Genomic DNA, 17,889 nt, shown 5'->3' with positions numbered 1-17,889 from the left:
CTCCTTCCTTCCCCCTCTGACGCATATTGTCAACTGTAAAGTATACATAGCACCATCGAAGCAAATACCCCGCCCTGGGCATGCTGCCTTCTTTGGTGTGTTTTTCAGGTGTGTTGTCAGTGCTTGAAATTGATTCTTGGAAGCACAGTTACTCACATCCCAGAAGACCTATGTCCTACCTACTGCGCTGAGGTCCGTTACTAGTAAATAAAGAAATTTCTGGTACTCATAACAGGGAGTGTATTTCTGCCCATTTAAAGCATTGATGTGCCTATGGTAAGCATTGATGTGCCTATGCTAAGCAACTAAAAACAAGCATTGGTAAAGACAATTGACCTGGCTTACCATTAGAGCCATGAACAATTTTTTTTTAAGGCTGCTAAGATGAAATAACAAAACAAAAGACGCTGCTGCAATGATAAAAGTGGTTTCTTTCGGTATAAATGCATCCGTGAGATAAAGAGTTTAATATCTGATGTGTCAGCGATGTAAAACAAGAACTCCATAGGGAGCAGAATGTTCCCCCAAACAGTCAATGCAGTGAGCTGATAGGATAATCTCACTCTTTAGCAGGGGAGAGGGAGAGGGAGAGGGAGAGGGAGAGGGAGAGGGAGAGGGAGAGGGAGAGGGAGAGGGAGAGGGAGAGGGAGAGGGAGAGGGAGAGGGAGAGGGAGAGAGAGAGACTGGCCTAGTGGGTGTGTTTTATTTTACTCATTGAGGAGAGAGCTGTGTTTTCGTAGCAAAAGCACACACTACTTTTGAAACAGCAAAGATAATCATGAGCTTTATACATAACAGCAGTCACCTTTCCTGATGGAGGTCACTTGGCTCTACAACTGAAACTAAATACACACGCTCAGCTGTTTTGATGCTGTTGTGTCAAGATGATAGTTCTGTTATTTTAGATCATGGGTACTCGCTAACATTTTTCCTGGGGCTGACAAGTTTGGTCTTTGGTATGACCGAGGGCCGCACAGATACCAGCAAGGTGGTGGTCGGCGAGGTATAAAGTGTTTGTAGGGGAAGTAAATCATGGTCATCTAGTGACTGAACTGAAATTCATAATGTGGAACAATAAAACCTGCTATGAACCACAGCTTCCCCACTAGACCAAATTGTGTGATCCTGGGAAATAGTTTTATTACAGTTTCCCTCCTTTTTCTTCATTATCATATATAAAAGGACCTCTAAATACGGTGTACGCTGTAAAAAAAACCTTCTCCTGTGTTTGGATTTAATCACTAATGGCATTGTTATCGGGGGGGGGGGGGGCTGAACATTTCTGAATTCATGTTTGAAAACTATCACTTTTAAAAAAAATACTTCTGAATGCACTGCTATAATCTGATTTACTAAGATGAAACAGACCTGTCGGTTAATGTAATACACTTTTTGAATTTTGAAGAGACTATCATATGTTTACACATTAGCGGTCTTTGAAAATGAAGGTGTTCCTAAACTTAAGCAGTGGAGTAGACCCTAGTTACTTCCTTTCTTTAACTGCAATTAACCTTTAAATAAATGTGTGCTGCTTATTTAACATGTTTTCAATGTTAGTGCTGAGTCCAGTAAACACCAGCACAGTGCTGTTTTGCCCAAGGGGTCTCACGTAAAGATCAGAAGGGCCGCAATGCGTCTCCTGGTTCATACTTTGAGAATCACTGTGTTAGGCAAAGACCGGGGGAAGCCTTGTCTCTAAGCATGCCAGGGCAGTGTGACCCCCTATTAGGTTCCATTTAGCCTTACGTTCTACTGAGGTTGTTAAATGAGTACTAGCTTTCCAGGACGATACCAGGTGTGCCTTCCCAAAGTGTTTAGACACCCACGCTAGGGAAGAAGAGCGAGAGAGATTAATGACATTAAAAAGACATGACAGGAGGACTGATCAAAGCAAATGCGCAAAATATAAAGATGGGTGTCACTTCACTTTGCTGCCCCTGTATTCTCTGATCTATTTTATTGTTGTTATACTTATGTACAACAGCTTGTAAAACAGACCAAAATGGGTATGGTACCAGAATAGTGTGTCCTAAATATCTGATGATAAAAATATTGGGGCTTATTCACAAAGGCCTTTTGGAGTACTTGAAGTGGTAATCCAGTAGTACTTTTTTTACACACTCTTGCATGCCTTTATTAATTGTGCCCAAAGCATCTGTTAATGGGAGTAACATTTAAGGTCCAATTCACAAAAGCATATGAAACTGTGTAAAAGTGTACTCTTGGAGTACTACTTCCTATACTCATCGATGTTTTTTGAATCGGTCCCAATGTATCCTAACCACTGCTTATAAAAATATCCCTTCATTAAATCTAATAATACAAAATCTATGCCCAAAGGAGCGGTATTTTTGTAAACACGATTTATGCCATGCTGTTTGTTTTTGTCAAACGGTATTTTTGCCATTAACATTCTGAAATTCAACCCCAACACTCTGCTTTACAAAACACATGAAATAAATAACATATTCACTTCTGGGAGTTTTTGTAATTTTTTATCTTCTTGAAACTAACGTCCTGCAAGAAAACTCCCTTCCCACACCACATCTGTGGAGTGAAGTGCATCACCTGACCTTCTTAGCACTGCAAACTTTGGGTTCACAAAACCATGAGGATACATTGTAAAAAATTAAACAAAATGACAAATGGCGAGCTTCTGTTTGGCCAAAAATCCCGGGAGGAAGTTACAGTTGACTAGTTACAATTGGTTTATATTGCATCCAGTTTCCGGATTTTGGGGAATTTTGCACCCGCAGAAAAATCCACTTAATTCCAGTTGTATATATGAACTGTTTTTTTGGTTGTTTTTTATCTAATTGGGTCTGTTTGTTTCAACTGACATTTTAATCATGGTTTCACTTTTTATCATCTGTAGAGAGGTAGCCCAATGTCGAAATAATCCATGTACAGCAACTGGATCCAGAGGTGTGGGCAGCGATTCTAAACTGTACAGTCATCTGGTTTCCCCACCACGTCTCCTGTTGACCACCCTCCACAACACTTTGGACTTACAAAAGTCTGCTCTGTTGAACTAAAAGTATAATATTGCATTCTATTGCATTTCCATAAAGCTAGCGCCTCGTACACCGGATGAAGCGTTTTTGGTAGAGGGGTAGCATGCCACTCCATAGATTTTAGACCATAAATTAGAGTTCCATGGGATGAACATAGAGTTTAGTTCTCTGCCTGAGTGGATTGAAGACAATACACAAAAAATTAAGAAAATGCCCATTGAAGGACCACAGTAACACACTTAGGTGCTTTGCAGCCCATCTTAGAATTTCAGTTCCTGGAGTCAATTGCTACGCATGCAACGGGTGTCACTAGGGCTCACACTTGGCACCCCTTCCAGTGTGTCTGATTCAATCTTTCACCAGAAAGAGGGTGTGTGTGTAGGCACCGTTTAATTCCAAAAGGAATCTGTATTGATTTCACATCCTAGCTTGGGCCCCAACTGGATCCAAAATAATGCATTTGTAACTGGTCAACTGGAACTTCCACCAGGGATTGAAGGCGAATGGTGTCCATTGCAGATGTAAATGGAAGGTGAGAGGCCGGTGAGTGGTTTTCTTCTGGGCCATGCTGTGTGTGTCATCGAGTTTACAGGTCAGGTAGGTCGCATAGTCCTGATTCCCAAGACCAGGTCCTCGTTCTTCCCTAAATTCGCAATATTTGGAAAGTGATTAATCCTTTCATTTTCGCATAGATTCAGATTCCCGTTTGTTTCTAGTTTTTCACGTTATCGAAACCATCTATAAAACAGTTGGTGAATGGCAGCACCCCGAGGCTCGCCGTGGAAGCCCGCTCAGTGCGGAGATGATGAGGTTCGCGAGGAAACTGCGACACTCGCGGTGATTTCTCTCAGCGAACTTCCACAGAGGAGGATGACAAAACACCGCGCAGTGCCGGTGTCCAGATGGGAAGATCATAACTACGGTACACCGGCTGCCAGCAAGCAAAACAGCGACAGCGGCGAGAATGGTGATCGAAGGATAGAAGCAAAAAGTATTTATAAATACTGGATCAGAGAGAGGGCAGATGAATCCCTCCTTATGCATGGAGGGCAATGGACTAGAACCGATGCCCCCCGAGACTCCTAAACACCCCCAGGGGCTGTGAGGCGGGGAGGGTGCGAGTAACAGGCAACCAATGGGAGAGGAAGGTAGGGCGGGGGCTCACACTCACTCACTGTATGTAACCTGTTGTTTGTTCTCTTCTGGTAAACATGGAGGGGGGTGGGGGCGCAAGTGCAGCAGTCTGCCGCTCAGCTGGGAGCGTGTGCTGTCGTTTTAGAAGTTAAAACACCTGTTTGCATTTCCTTCCTCGCTTTAGAAAAGGCATTACCAATGTCCTCTCCCGTGGCCCTCGAAATTCCACTTCGAGTGCGATGTATATCATTGGAAGCTCCAGGTCAGCGAGAGTTCGACTCACCTTTACCTCAAAGGTCATCAACGTCATGCAACTCCCCCACCCGCTGCCTTAGGTGCGACTCACCTTTACCTCAAAGGTCATCAACCTCATGCAACTCCCCCACCCGCTGCCTTAGGTGCCAATGTAACAATGTGCGCAGCAGTGAGTGTTAATGGAATTGAAATAAAGTACATATTTGACAGAAAACGATGGCCCCCGGGCTAGCGAACACATTATATCCATAGCCGATGAGACATGCCAAGTATGATAAGTGGGACAACACTCCAAGTGTGAGACTGCAGCACCAGGGGTGGGAGTGCACAAAAGAGCCGAGCCTACGCTCCCACATGGACGACGGCACTCACAAGTGTGAGAAAGCACTCCTTCTGTGAGACTGCATTCGCGAGCCTGAGAGAGAGCACTCGTGCACTACCAAATGGAAAACAGCACTCCAAGTGTGAGACAGTCCTCCAGGCTGAGATTGTACTCCAAGGTGTTAGACATAAGTCCGGTGTGACACTGAATTCCCAGGCGTGAGACAGCACTGTATGCGAGATCGTGTACCACCAGTATGACAGCACTCCAGTCTCCAGGCGTGACACTGCCTTCCCTGTGGTCAGACTGCATTCTCAGGTGTGAGGAACCATTCGAGCGTGAGGCTGTACTTCCAGATGAGAGACAGCACCCCAGTTGATGGTGTGAGATTGCACTCCAAGGTGTGATTGCACTCCGAGCGAGATATGCCATAGTTCGCCCGCTGTCAGACTGCATTCCCACGCATGAGACAATTCTCCGGCTATGAGACTCGTCACAGGTGTAAGAACCGCTCCGGGCGTGAGTCTGTATTCCGAGGAGTGAGACTCACAGCCAGTGAGTGACACTCGCACTGAGTGTAACACATGCCGAGAGCACCGCTCCGTGCGCCCTTTGGTCCGTGCCGGGCCCCTCATCCGCCGGGTGGGCGCAGGTCGCAGGGTGCCTCTTCACACAGCCTGCTCCCGCCAGAGGCCCCAGGGCTCGCGCAGCGCCAGGGCGGCGCGGCCGGGCTGCAGGGCTGCGCTGGACACCACCGAGTTCTTGAGCTGCTTGATGACGGCGAAGAGCAGCAGCAGGAGCAGCACCAGCAGCGCCACGAAGAGCGCCAAGTACAGCAGCAGGTCCAGCGGCCCCTCCAGCCCCGCCGCCGGGGGCAGGCTCACCGGGGTGCCCCCGGCCGGAGGGGCCAGCGGGCGCATCTCTCCTCAGGCAGCAGGAGCCGGGCGTTGCTACTGCCGGTCCGCCGCCCAGCTCTTCCTCTCAGTTGATTAATCCATGCGCAGGCTGGAGCTGCCACTGTGCCGAATCCCCCATCTAAAACTACTTCCAGAGGCGCCCGACCACTGCCAGCGGGAGGACGGGGCCCCGCGGTGCGTCCGTGGTGAGGAGACGATGGCTCAGCACCTCCCTGCGCACCGTGCGGTGCGGTGTCCCCTCAGGACCAGGGGCGGCCCCTCTATCCCCGGAGTGGGGAGGAGCTGCCTCTGATGGAAAAGGGGTGTCTGCAGCACTTACGCACTCACGGGCTGCGGGACCAGCGTGCAAGCGAAGGCGGCGCGCGAATGCTTGTAATCCCGTGAATACCGTTCTACAGACCGTGCCCTCTCGCGTGCTGCATTACTTTCAGGTGACGCTCCTCAAGGTCCAGGTGCTGCAGCCCGCCACTTTCAGTAGACCAATGGCCTCCAACCTAGAGGTACTAATGTTCAATGAAAATCATGCAGCGCCACTAATAGTGTTAGGTTTATGATAATGACCACCTCAGATGAGATTATATCAGTGGCTACCCCATGTAGGATTACCAGCTGTGATCACCTCAGTGCATCAAGCAAGGCTGCTAGCAGTAACGTAAAAAAAGTGCTTTATCAGTGTGGAATTACTCTATATGGACGGTTATTACTGCAATACCCCTGCCCCAAAGGTAATAATATTAGTAATAGGTCTCTTCTACACCGCATAATTTATCACTCAGATATCAGCTTTAGATATAGTTTTTAAATTCAGTTTTTCTCCAAACGACTTTAAGAAAAACAGCGGTTCCTGTGGAATATTATACTTAATAAGGATTAGAAAGGCAAAGCGAAAGTCACATTTAGCCAGGGGTAATGGGTGATGTCAAAGAGGAAGAAACACACATAGTTCTGTGATTGTATTCAGAAATAAATAGAAAATGAATACTCAAAATTTATACACATAAGAAAAAAGTATTTACAGTTGTGTAAAGAGTCCCAAGTGAAATATGAACCTAAATAACAGAAGTGACGTTGTGTAACAATATTTACAAGGTTTCAAAGATTTTGTTTCCGAAAACGACCAAGACTCCATATTTTACAAATACATAGCCCCTATATGATGATAGAGAGCAATTTCAATGGTTCGCTTTTTCATTTTCTGTCGACGGCGTTTCGACCCTGTTTTGGGTGTAGGGTCTCTTCAGGACCTATAGTGTTAGGGACATCTAGGGAAGGCAAAAGAATATGTTTTTGCAATTTGGCCCATGTACCGGCTCAAATGCTGTATTAGGAATTGTACTTAAGTTTACCTGGATGTGGAATTGCTGAGGTATAGGTATAGTGGGGTGTGTGTAACCTGTGTTGAAGTGAAACGAAAATACACATTAGGAAACCCAGCCGGGTTCTGTGTGAGATGGAGAAATAAAATAAATTAATTCTTTAAACAGGGCGTGGGAGGATTACAGAGCATTTTATAGAGTAAATACGCTTTTTGGATGTTAAAAAACCTTAGTCACTTACCCCATAGAGGGCGTGGGCCTAGCAATCCTAATTAAGTGTAGCTCAATGGATGATCTCTTTGCTTCACGATTTTCAAATCTATGGGAGGGCCATATATTGGCCAAACCCAACAACCCATTAAAACCAGCATTGGGCAGCATCGTAGCCGAATACGACGCTTAGTGGACAATGCACCTCTAGTCTCCCATTACAAGGATAAAAACCATTCAGCAGAAGAGATCAGATGGCAAGTCATCGACATTGCCATAGTACCTGAAAGAGGGGGAAACATCGCACAAATCCTACAGAGACGTGAGTGTCACTGGATAGATAGAATTGACTCTATAAACCAGGGATTTAACACGGCTGAGGAATGGCGTGGTTTTGTGGCAACACTGACTTAAAAACCTAAAAAATATGTATGTACTACTCATGTGACAATCCATTGTGATGTATACTTGGAGAAATGTATGCCAAAACTTAAGTAACATGTATATACTAATCATGTGACCAACAACTGTAGGTATATGCTTGGAGGAAATCACACCAACATTTTGCTAAATAAATGTTATTATTCATTGCATTAAGAAAAAATGACTAGGGTTACTAGTACTACCCTTGTATATATTAGACATGCAGTATGTAACATATGGATAAACCCCTAAGTTATTGTAAATAGTTCTGGAAAGACAGCAGTCCATATTATGGCATTCTGGAAACATTACGCTGCAACACTCTATAAAACCTGGAATGGCACAATGACTGCGCACTGGGAAATAGCTCTATAAAGATAGCAGTACAAGATATGACTCACTAGCAACATTATGCTGTGACACTCTATGAATCCTGCCCCCAGTGCATCGCCTCCATAAAATACAAACACAAAATGGCATCCTGCCTGCACACTTGTAATTCCAGAAATATAACACCTACATCCCGCCTTGCATAATTGCCCTTCTCAATAACATAAAAGTCTTTCTTCTTTTTCTTTATATTCATTTATTTAAATTTTTTAAAATCTATTATTGTTTTTTTTGTGTATTTATTTTTATTGATTATAAAACAAGCAAGGCATAAACAAATACAGAGTGCTGTCACGGGCGCGAGGCCGGACAGTGTATAAGAGAAAAATCAACATTACATGTAGAGGGGGGGGATTTATAGGGGCAAACAATAAATCAAAATTACAATCAGTGAAAAACAGAGCTAGGGAGACATCGGAGCATCAATGTTATCCATCATTGGGGGAGTGCATAGATCTCCACGGTAAGCGTTCCACAGTCCCCACACACTCTGCCATTTCCGTGGACGGCCCGGGCCACATACACAGTTTTTTCACGCAACATGCACCAGTCCATGTTTTCCTTCCAAAGTTCGACCTGAGGTGGTCTTGGTGAACCCCACAATTGTGCAATATCACGTTTTGCTATCATGGCACCCAGGGTCGCCCATTGAGTCTGGCCCGCATTATAATCCGTGGGCTCCCAGACATTTAAAAGACAGCGCCTAGCTTCCGGTAGGAGAGAGACACCCGTGACTTCCTCCATCACATTATATACTCCGTTCCAATAGGCAACAACCTCAGGACATTCCCAAAGAATATGAAGAAACGTCCCCACCGAGCCACAGTCCCGCTTGCAGAGCCCCTCCTCAGAAAAACCCATACGTACTAGACGGGGACCAGTGACATATACCCTGTGCAGAATCTTAAGTTGGACCAGTCGGAGTCTCGCAGGGATCCCAATCTCCCTAGGCGAGAAGACAGCAGATTGCCAGTCTTCATCATCTAACTCGAGACCGTCTTGGACCCACCAGTCACATAGTGGTAACAGGAGATCTGCTCTGTCATTAATCAGTTTCTTGTAAACCAGGGAGATTGTACTGTCTGGAACGTGACCATCTAGTAATCTATCCTCCAGCGGAGTCGATTCGGGAACCGACTCACCGCTAGTGAAAACCGACATCAAAGCATGACGGATCTGTATATATCTGAAATACTCCGAGTCCCCCAGCTCGAATTCCGTTTTCAAAACATCAAAAGATTTTACCTGTCCCTTAACCCACACATCTCCCATCTTGCTAAGTCCAATGAGATCCCACTTTTCGAACCCTTTGGATTTCCACAAATTACCAAGCCTTTCAGAGTCAAAGAGTGGGGTCGCCAGAGTCAGTCGGCCCCTCCAGCCCAAGGAGGCGGTAGCATCATGCCACACTCGGACGGCCGTTCTAGTTGGCCCAGACAATGACCTGATCACCGATATCGAGTATAGAGCTCTAGAGTAGCTACCCCCCGGAAGCAACATTTTATCCATCGCATATGCCGGGTTCAATGCAAGGCCATACATGCCATGATTGATGGCACTAAGTTGGGACGCCCAATAATACCTCCTGATGTCCAGGAGTGCGATGCCCCCGTCGTACCACGGAAGAGTTAACTTTGCCAGGGCAATGTGTGGTCGGCCATCCCATATCAATTTCCTCTGGAGGCTCTCATCTTACGAAAATAACTGGCGGGGACCACATCTAGCGTGTTTTGGAGTGCGTATAAGAACCGAGGTAGGGACATCATCTTAAAAAGGGCTGCGCGCCCTAGTGGTGAGAGTGGGAGCCTACGCCAACCCAAGACATCACGCTGTAGCCGAACCAGGGGCGGAAGGAGATTGCGTTTATATCTAGCCACGGGGTCTGCGGTAATCCAAATACCCAAATATTGAAATCCTGCCTGTGTCACCTGAATGGGGCAATTCCGCGGAGGAAGGGGCGGGTCCCCTGAGATCACGTATAGGTAGGACTTCGCCCAATTGATCATCAAACCTGAGTTCCTCCCGAAGGAGGCTAGGACGTCACAAAAAACCATTAAGGATTTCCTGGGCGAGGTCAGATATAATAGAATATCGTCCGCATAGAGCGAGATTCGATCTTCGTGCTCAGGGGACCACCAAATTCCTCTTATAGATGGCTCCCAACGAACCCAGGCGGCAAGGGGCTCGAGGGCCAAGGCGAACAGAAGGGGTGAAAGCGGGCATCCCTGACGGGTGCCACGCCCAAGATCAAAAGGAACCGAGACACGACCATTCACCACCACCTGCGCCAGGGGTTCCTCATAAAGAAGTCGCACTCATCCTATAAACCCGGTACCAAAACCGAACTTGGCTGCCCACAGATACGGCCACTCGATAGTATCGAAAGCCATCGTGGCGTCCAAGGACGCCAAAATGGCCGGCTCACGCAATGACGCTGCCCTCGCGAGAACTCCATGAAGCCGTCTGAGGTTCAGGGCAGTATTCCGGTGCGGAATAAAGCCGGATTGATCCGGATGGACGAGGTTACTAATGACCGTAATCAACCGGTTCGCAAGAACCTTAGCTAGAATTTTTGGCTCGGCATTCAGGAGCGATATAGGCCGATACGGCCCACACTGGTCTCTTGGTTTTCCCTCTTTATGAATAACAACAATCGTCGCCAGCCGCTGGTCCCGAGGGAGAGTGCCACATTCACGAGATTCCAAAAACATATCTCGCAAATAGGGGGCTATCTTATCAGGTCGCAACTTATACAGTTCTTTCGGCAATCCGCTCGGTCCCATGGCCTTACCAGAACGCAAGGAACGAATTGTGATGGCAACCTCCTCCGCGGTCATCGCAGAGTCCATAAAATCCCTGTCTTCTTCAGTAAGCTTGGGGAGGGCTATGTCTCGCAACAGTAAGTGGGAGTCCTCTTCCGGTCTGTCCGAGACAGAAGAATACACAGCTTTGAGGTGGTCCGCAAAGCACTCAACAATCTTAAGCGGATCAGACACCCGCGTACCGCAGGCCATCTCAATCACAGGCACTATGCGATGAACTCTCTCCTTTTTGTCCAGCCAAGCAATCAATTTCCCTGCCTTATCTCCCACATCATAGAGGCGGCCCTGTTGTTCGCGGAACATAGTCTTAGCCGCTTCAGTGACCAACGCCTTGTAATCTAATTGCTTTAGTCGCAGTAGATGCATGTTTGCGCGGGTAGGGTCACGCTCCAGAACAGACTGCAGGTCTGCTATCTCCGTTTCAATCTCAACTACAGCCTCATCTCTTTGTTTTTTGACACCGGAGATCAGCGACAAAGCCTGTCCCCTCAAAACCGTCTTAAAGGCCTCCCAAAGCGATATCGCAGAGGACACGGAACCCTCATTTCCCAGGAAGTACAAGTCAAGTGATTTTACCAAGGCAGACCGTGTTTTAGGATTACGAAGGTACCAGGGATTAATTGGCGCAACCCTTCCTTCCGATCCCACAGAGAGGTCCATTCGAAGCCAAACAGGAGAGTGGTCAGAGATTCCTCTAGCCATGTGCCTAATTTCCGCCACAGACGCCGCTTGTGCGGCAGGTACCAAGACATAATCAATTCTCGAAAGACTACCATGTGCACCAGAGTGAAATTTATACTGTCGCTGAGAGGGGTGCAACAACCTCCAGCAATCAGCAAGACCCAAAGTACCAATAAAGTCGTGTAGCCAACTCTGTGAGCCCTTGAGGTCCCTCGGTGGGTTTCTATCAAAGGTACCTGAAACGACCGCATTAAAGTCACCACCCAGTATCAATGGCCCCACAGAAGATCTAGGAGAGTCCGCCCTAGGTCCGCAAAGGTAGTGGATTGCAACCCGGGGGGAACATATACTGATACCAGGGACAGCGCCTTACCCTCCCAACGGCCAGTAAGAACAACGTAGCGGCCTCTATCGTCCAGTATCGTTGTGTCGATCTCCAGAGGAAATTAATTTTTAAGGAGTATACCAACCCCTCGGGAGCCCGATGAGAACCCCGCATGAGCAACCAAACGGTAACCCCACCTATTCATTGCATAACACGTGTTCCCGACAAAATGGGTCTCCTGAAGCAGGACAACATCAGGGGAATGGCGTTTGATCAGCTGCAGCACTATACCCCGCTTGATCCTATCTCCCAGTCCGTTCACATTCCAACTCAATAGTTTCAGCCCCCTACCCCCATCCCATACAAAGTGGACATTCCAGCCACACGTAACAGTCAGCACCTGAATCAGACATGTAGACGATGCATTGCCTTGCGAAAACAAAACTCCAAAAACAAACACACCCCACCTCCCCCCCAACCCCAACCCGTTACAACACCCCCCACCCTGCACCCCTGCGTAAGACCAAAAAGCCACCCCAACTTGCAGTGTGCCTGTCGCCCCCACATCCCAACTAATCTACGGAAAGTCTAGGTGGAGGAGGAAAACGACCCCCCGATTCCCCCCACCCCTCCCCAAGTGTCTCCGTGAATCTTACTGCACAGTCAACGAATCATAGTTCAAAGTCTGCAGGAACCCAGGAGCCAAACAAACGCAAAAGAGTCATTCTTGATCCGGCGTTCCGCCCTCAGCCCCACCGCTCTGCCCTTCCTGCGGGCGGTGGGCTGGGAGTGTCTCAAGCCAGTCAGCCACCACTTCTGGTTGGTCGAAAAAATAAGTTCGCTCAGCATGTTCAATGCGCAGTTTAGCCGGAAAAAGCATGGGATACTTAAGTCCCATCTCACGAAGTCTCCTCTTCACCCCCAGAAATCCGAGTCTCTGCTTCTGGACTGCCTGAGTAAAATCAGGGTAGAAGCTGATGGTGGTGTTCTCAAACTTCATGGGCCCACTCAAACGCGAAGCCTGCAGGATAGCGTCCCTGTCACGAAAGTTGAAAATCCGGGCGATAATAGGCCGCGGAGGGGCCCCAGCCTTATGCCTCCCACGAGGGACTCTGTGGGCACGTTCCACAGCAAAAAAGTTACTGAGCCCCTTGGGGCGAGGTGGTTCGTGATCAAGTTCTCAACAAAGAGATCGGTCGCAGAATCTTCGGCCTGTTCCGGAACACCTATGATGCGAGAGTTGTTCCGCCTAGATCTCCCTTCGAAATCCTCCAGGCGACGCACAAGGAAATCATTAGAGGCCCTCAAATTGCGGATCTCCGTTTGAATCTCAACAACATCGTCCGTCAGGGCAGAGGTTTTAATATCAAGTGATTTGACCTTCTCGTTAGTTTTCGCTAGGTCAGTGCGTATCAAATTCACATCTATGGCAACAGTGTCGAGTTTATGGGCCAGCGTCTCCATCTGTTTACCAAGAGACGATTGGATCCCATCAATAGCGACCATCACGTCTTGCAGAGTGAGGTCTGCCATCGGGGCCGACGATTCCTTTGTTCCCTCGGGCGTCTTACCCGTCCCAACGGGTGATACCTTCGCCTGAGCATAGCGATCCATGATGTTGGTTTGGGTGTAGCCACCTCGTCGAGTGGGCTTAGACCTCTGCTTGTCCCCCTCTGGCTTGCCAGCCATGGCGAGGGGCCGTGTAGATGGTTACCACACAGGTCAGATGGCGACAACACACAAGAGCCGAGTAGTAGGCCACATCCAATGTACAGGCGAGGTCGAGAAATATGGTTCACTAAGCCGCCGGCGAGGAGTCCAAAATCGACCCAAGAGTGCGGCTTCGGAGTCGCTGTGAAGTCATGTAACTCATAGATGTGTTAGCACTGGAGCGCAGGTCAAACCACAACGGCAGGAGACTGATGACTGCTCATGCGGGATCGTCTCATCCAGCAGAAATGAAAGTGAAAGTAGGCCCACCGGTCTTCTCCTTCACAGCTGTCCGATTTTGTTCAACTCCAGCTCGGGCATCACACCTACACCACCGCCGGGCATCGCGGGGGTAGAAGGCCGCAACTCTCAATAGGCACAACTTCGGCACCCCGGGTCCGATTCGAATTCTGATTGCAGCGTTCGCGTCTACCGTGGTTCGTCTTCACGGAGACGTAGAGAAAGTCAGGATTATCCTCAGGATATATGCCGGAGGTTGCGAGGGTCTCGGGAGCCCTAAGCTCACGCGGCCATCTTGGTTGCGCGCGAAGCTCCTCCTCTAAATTTATTTTCTTAATTCACTTACACACGCGCAATTATTCCACCCTAAATAAACCTGGCCATCTACATTGGTTATCCCGTAAATGTCACAAACAGCAGCGGGATAGCGTAACACGCTATACGTCGCACTCCTCCGAGTCGTGGTGCTCACCTAGGCACCACATGCAAATCGGATGAGGGTCGGTGGCCGACATGGGACGTGCACAGAAGGCACACGTCTTGAAGCCCGAAGGCATTCGCACACTGTTCCACTAACGCCAAAGCGTTAAAAAGAAGAGAAGGCCTAAAAACAGACCAGGACACAATCCGGATTCGCGTTGCACGTGGAAAAGAGAAAAAACTGACGTAGGCGCGCCGGGGTGGGACTTATGTATCCTCGCTGACCTCACGGACTACATCAGGGCGGAGTCACGTGGTGCCGTCCCCCCGGCGCGCAGGGATGCTGTGGCAAAACAGTTTTCCGGATCCAGTCTCACGCCTGGGGATAATTCTACGTTACTTTCTCTTTCTCCCCCCTTCTTCTCTCCAAATCATGACTCCACTCACTCTTCCACCATCAATCTCAACCCCACACATCTCTAAACTCAGCTCTAACTCTTGGACCATCCTCTACCCTGCCCATCTATCTAAACATGGTAAAAAAAAAATTCAAACACAAACTTCTCTGTCTCCACCCAGAAACATTATTTGCTGATCACCATAACAGCCTTAACTCCCCAATTATCACCAACCTCATCTTCTTCACCAAACGAACATCTAAATGGAAACGCTTATTTCTACGTCACCTCCTGATCTCCAATTCACGCTACATCCCATACGGTCTAAAACTCTCCACTACACCATCTTCTTCCTTTCCAGGCAAAATAGATATCTCCATCTTCAAAACTGGAACTATACTCATCCAAGCATCTAAAAAGCACCTCGACATCTTTGAACAACACTTTAGCGCTATATCCCAAACTCTCACAATATCTTCAAATCCTGCCCTCTCACCCCCTCTACCCCTAGACTCATCACCCCCTCTCCTCCTCGATACCATTACCTAGTCTCTCGGACCTACCCCAACTTTTATTGCCCTCCTCTACCTTCACATCTCCCTCCCCCCTATCGCCTCTTCTTGATTTCCCCCCTCCCTCTCCTACTCCAAATGAACAACACTATATCACTTTATCCCAAACCCTCGCACAATCCCTGAACCCTGACCTCTCACCCCCTCTACCCCTTGATTCATCACCCCCATATCATCCCGTCCCCCTTACCTCGTTTCTCTGACCCTCCCCAATTCTTATTGTCTTCATCTCCCCTCTCTTCTCCCTCCTCCCTATGGCCTCTTCCTAATCTAATATGCTCTGGTACACATGCCTCTCCTTTCAACTTCCTCTCCAACATCCCCCCTTCTTGCACCACATAATTCATCCACACAACGATACCACCTGCATCCCCCAATTATCATATGATCTCTCCCGATTCCAAAAACACACTCTACTCAACATTCCTCCCTCCACTCGACTCCCTTCCCGCTTCCCCCTCTGCCTCTTACCTCCTGGGACCCCCATGTCCCATTAATACACTCTCTTCTATGCCCCTCCCTCCCCTGGACTCCCACATCCCTTTCCTCTCTGCCACTTATCCCCAGATTCCACCCTGCTCTGATAATACACTCGCTTATATACTCTTTCCTCCCCCTGACTCCCTTATCAATTCTCCCTCTGCCACTTACCCCATAGTACCCCCCCTTTACAACTACACACTCTCATCTACCCTCCTCCCTCCCCATGACTCCCTTACCACAGCTATCTCTGACTCAGTTCCACACTCCCCCTTAACTGCCCCCACATATCCCCCACAATCACCCTCCAACACCTCCATGCTTTCTTCAACAACTCACAATCCAACAAATGAAACACCACCTCCTACTTCCTCAATGCCACTTTCACCGAGCTGTCTGTCAGAAATGAATACCTTCCCTACATCCTCTTCTTGTTCACCTCCGCTCTCCAAAAATGATCCTCCCCCTCATTATAATCTCACCCCCCCTCCAGACTTTTCTCCTCATCATCCACAAGTTACCCCCCCCCTAAACAACCCTAACTCGACCAACAGCCCACTAAATACGGATCCACAGCACTCATCAACACACACACTGGCTTCCCCTACCATTGAACTTGTCCTTATGTCCCTCATCTTAGAACTCTCCTCACTCAGAAGTGATATCTCATTCCTTACCAAAACCATCTCCTCGCACAACGACACTCTCCTCAACACAACCACATATTGTCCATTAAACTCTATCCCCAACAGAAACACCCCTCCTCCTAGCTACTACACAACCAGCACCTTACCCACTCAACCTTCCTCCATCGTCCCTCCCTACAACACTTACATACCCACACCGCCACAACTTGGTACTCATCCAATACCCTCTGAAGCTGACAGTTCCACTAACTTAACTTCTAGCAACTACACAACCAGCACCTTACCCACTCAACCTTCCTTAATCGTTCCTCCCCACACTACCAACATACCCTCACCGCCACAACTTGGTGTTCGCACGATAACCCCTGAATCTAACAGTTCCAATAACTTAACTACCTCTCCCTCACCACCCTTGTCCACTATCCCCCTTACTCAACAGTCTACCATCCCAGTTCTCTTAGGAACTAGCAGACTCACCCTTCCTCCAACCTCCCCTAGACCACCCCAACAACTTAAACCTATCCCTCCTTGTCCCTCCACTACTCGCCCAATAACCTCGGTAGCTAACAGTTCCACTAACTTAATTTCTTGCAACTACACAACCAGCACCTTACCCACTCAACCCTCCTTAATCGTCACTCCCTACAATACCAACTTACCCACATCGCCACAACTTGGTACTCGCCCAAAAAACTCTGAAACCAACAGTTCCACCAACTTAACTACCTCTCCCTTACCATCTTCGTCCACTATCCTCCCTACCCAATTGTCTACCATTCCAATTCTCTTAGGATTAAGCAGACTCCCCCTTCCTCCGTCTTCCCCGAGACCACCCCAACAACTTAGACCTATCCCCCTTGTCCCCCCTCCAAATCGCCCGACCCCACTCCCCTCTGTTGCATGCTGATTAATTGCAGATCCGCTTCCTGCCACGCTACTGAGATTGCTGAAACCATTCTTAGTGAAAATATTGACATTGCATTCCTAACTGAAACCTGGCTCACAGCCCACTCCACTCCCATCCTCGACTTGCTTATCCCCCCTGGTTACTCTATCATTAGAAAAGATAGAATCGAACAAACAGGAGGAGGACTCGCCATAATTTTTAAAATTGAACTTAACATTTCGCTCGTTCATCTGCAAGACCCTTCATCCTTTGAATACCTTTGCACTGATCTCATTATGCCTGACTCCCCTACCACCCGGTTGCACACTATCTATCATCCCCCTGGAAATAACATCCCCTTTACGGAAGAGTTTGAGGTAACGGGTTTTTAGGAACCCGGTGGTGCCAGGGGATAACACCCGAAGACCTCTGAGTTCTCCCTGTTCCAGACCACAGAAACACGGAGTCTTCTAGCTGAGGTCAGAGATCGAGTTTTATTGGCAGCTACCAAGTAACATGTGTCCTAGAAAACGACAACCCGGGCGTGTATTTCTCAGGAGACTGTTCGTTTTTACAGAACCAGCTTTCTCCTTATATACAGAAATAATAGCTGCAGGCATGAATTCTTAAGTTTACGATATGGTTATACACATATTTCTACAATAATACAAAGAGCGAAGTCATGTAGGCCAACCCATATTTTAGACGTCCAGTTCGTGATAGATTA

General features: G+C 48.0%; 1 protein-coding gene across 1 annotated transcript; it reads right to left on the bottom strand.

Annotated features, from left to right (window-relative positions):
- Nucleotides 1-4,841: 4,841 nt before the first annotated feature.
- SMIM43 (small integral membrane protein 43) lies at nt 4,842-6,026 on the bottom strand. Its single transcript, XM_078677650.1, has one exon. It carries the CDS (start codon nt 5,643-5,645, stop codon nt 5,394-5,396), a length of 252 nt encoding a protein of 83 aa, XP_078533776.1. The 5' UTR covers nt 5,646-6,026; the 3' UTR covers nt 4,842-5,393.
- Between the last annotated feature and the right edge of the window lie 11,863 nt (nt 6,027-17,889).

This window comes from Lissotriton helveticus, chromosome 2_1, assembly GCF_964261635.1.
Source record: "Lissotriton helveticus chromosome 2_1, aLisHel1.1, whole genome shotgun sequence".
Lineage (NCBI taxonomy): Eukaryota > Metazoa > Chordata > Amphibia > Caudata > Salamandridae > Lissotriton > Lissotriton helveticus.
Note: the sequence above shows the minus strand (reverse complement) of the source record. Positions and strands in the feature narration are given on the sequence as shown.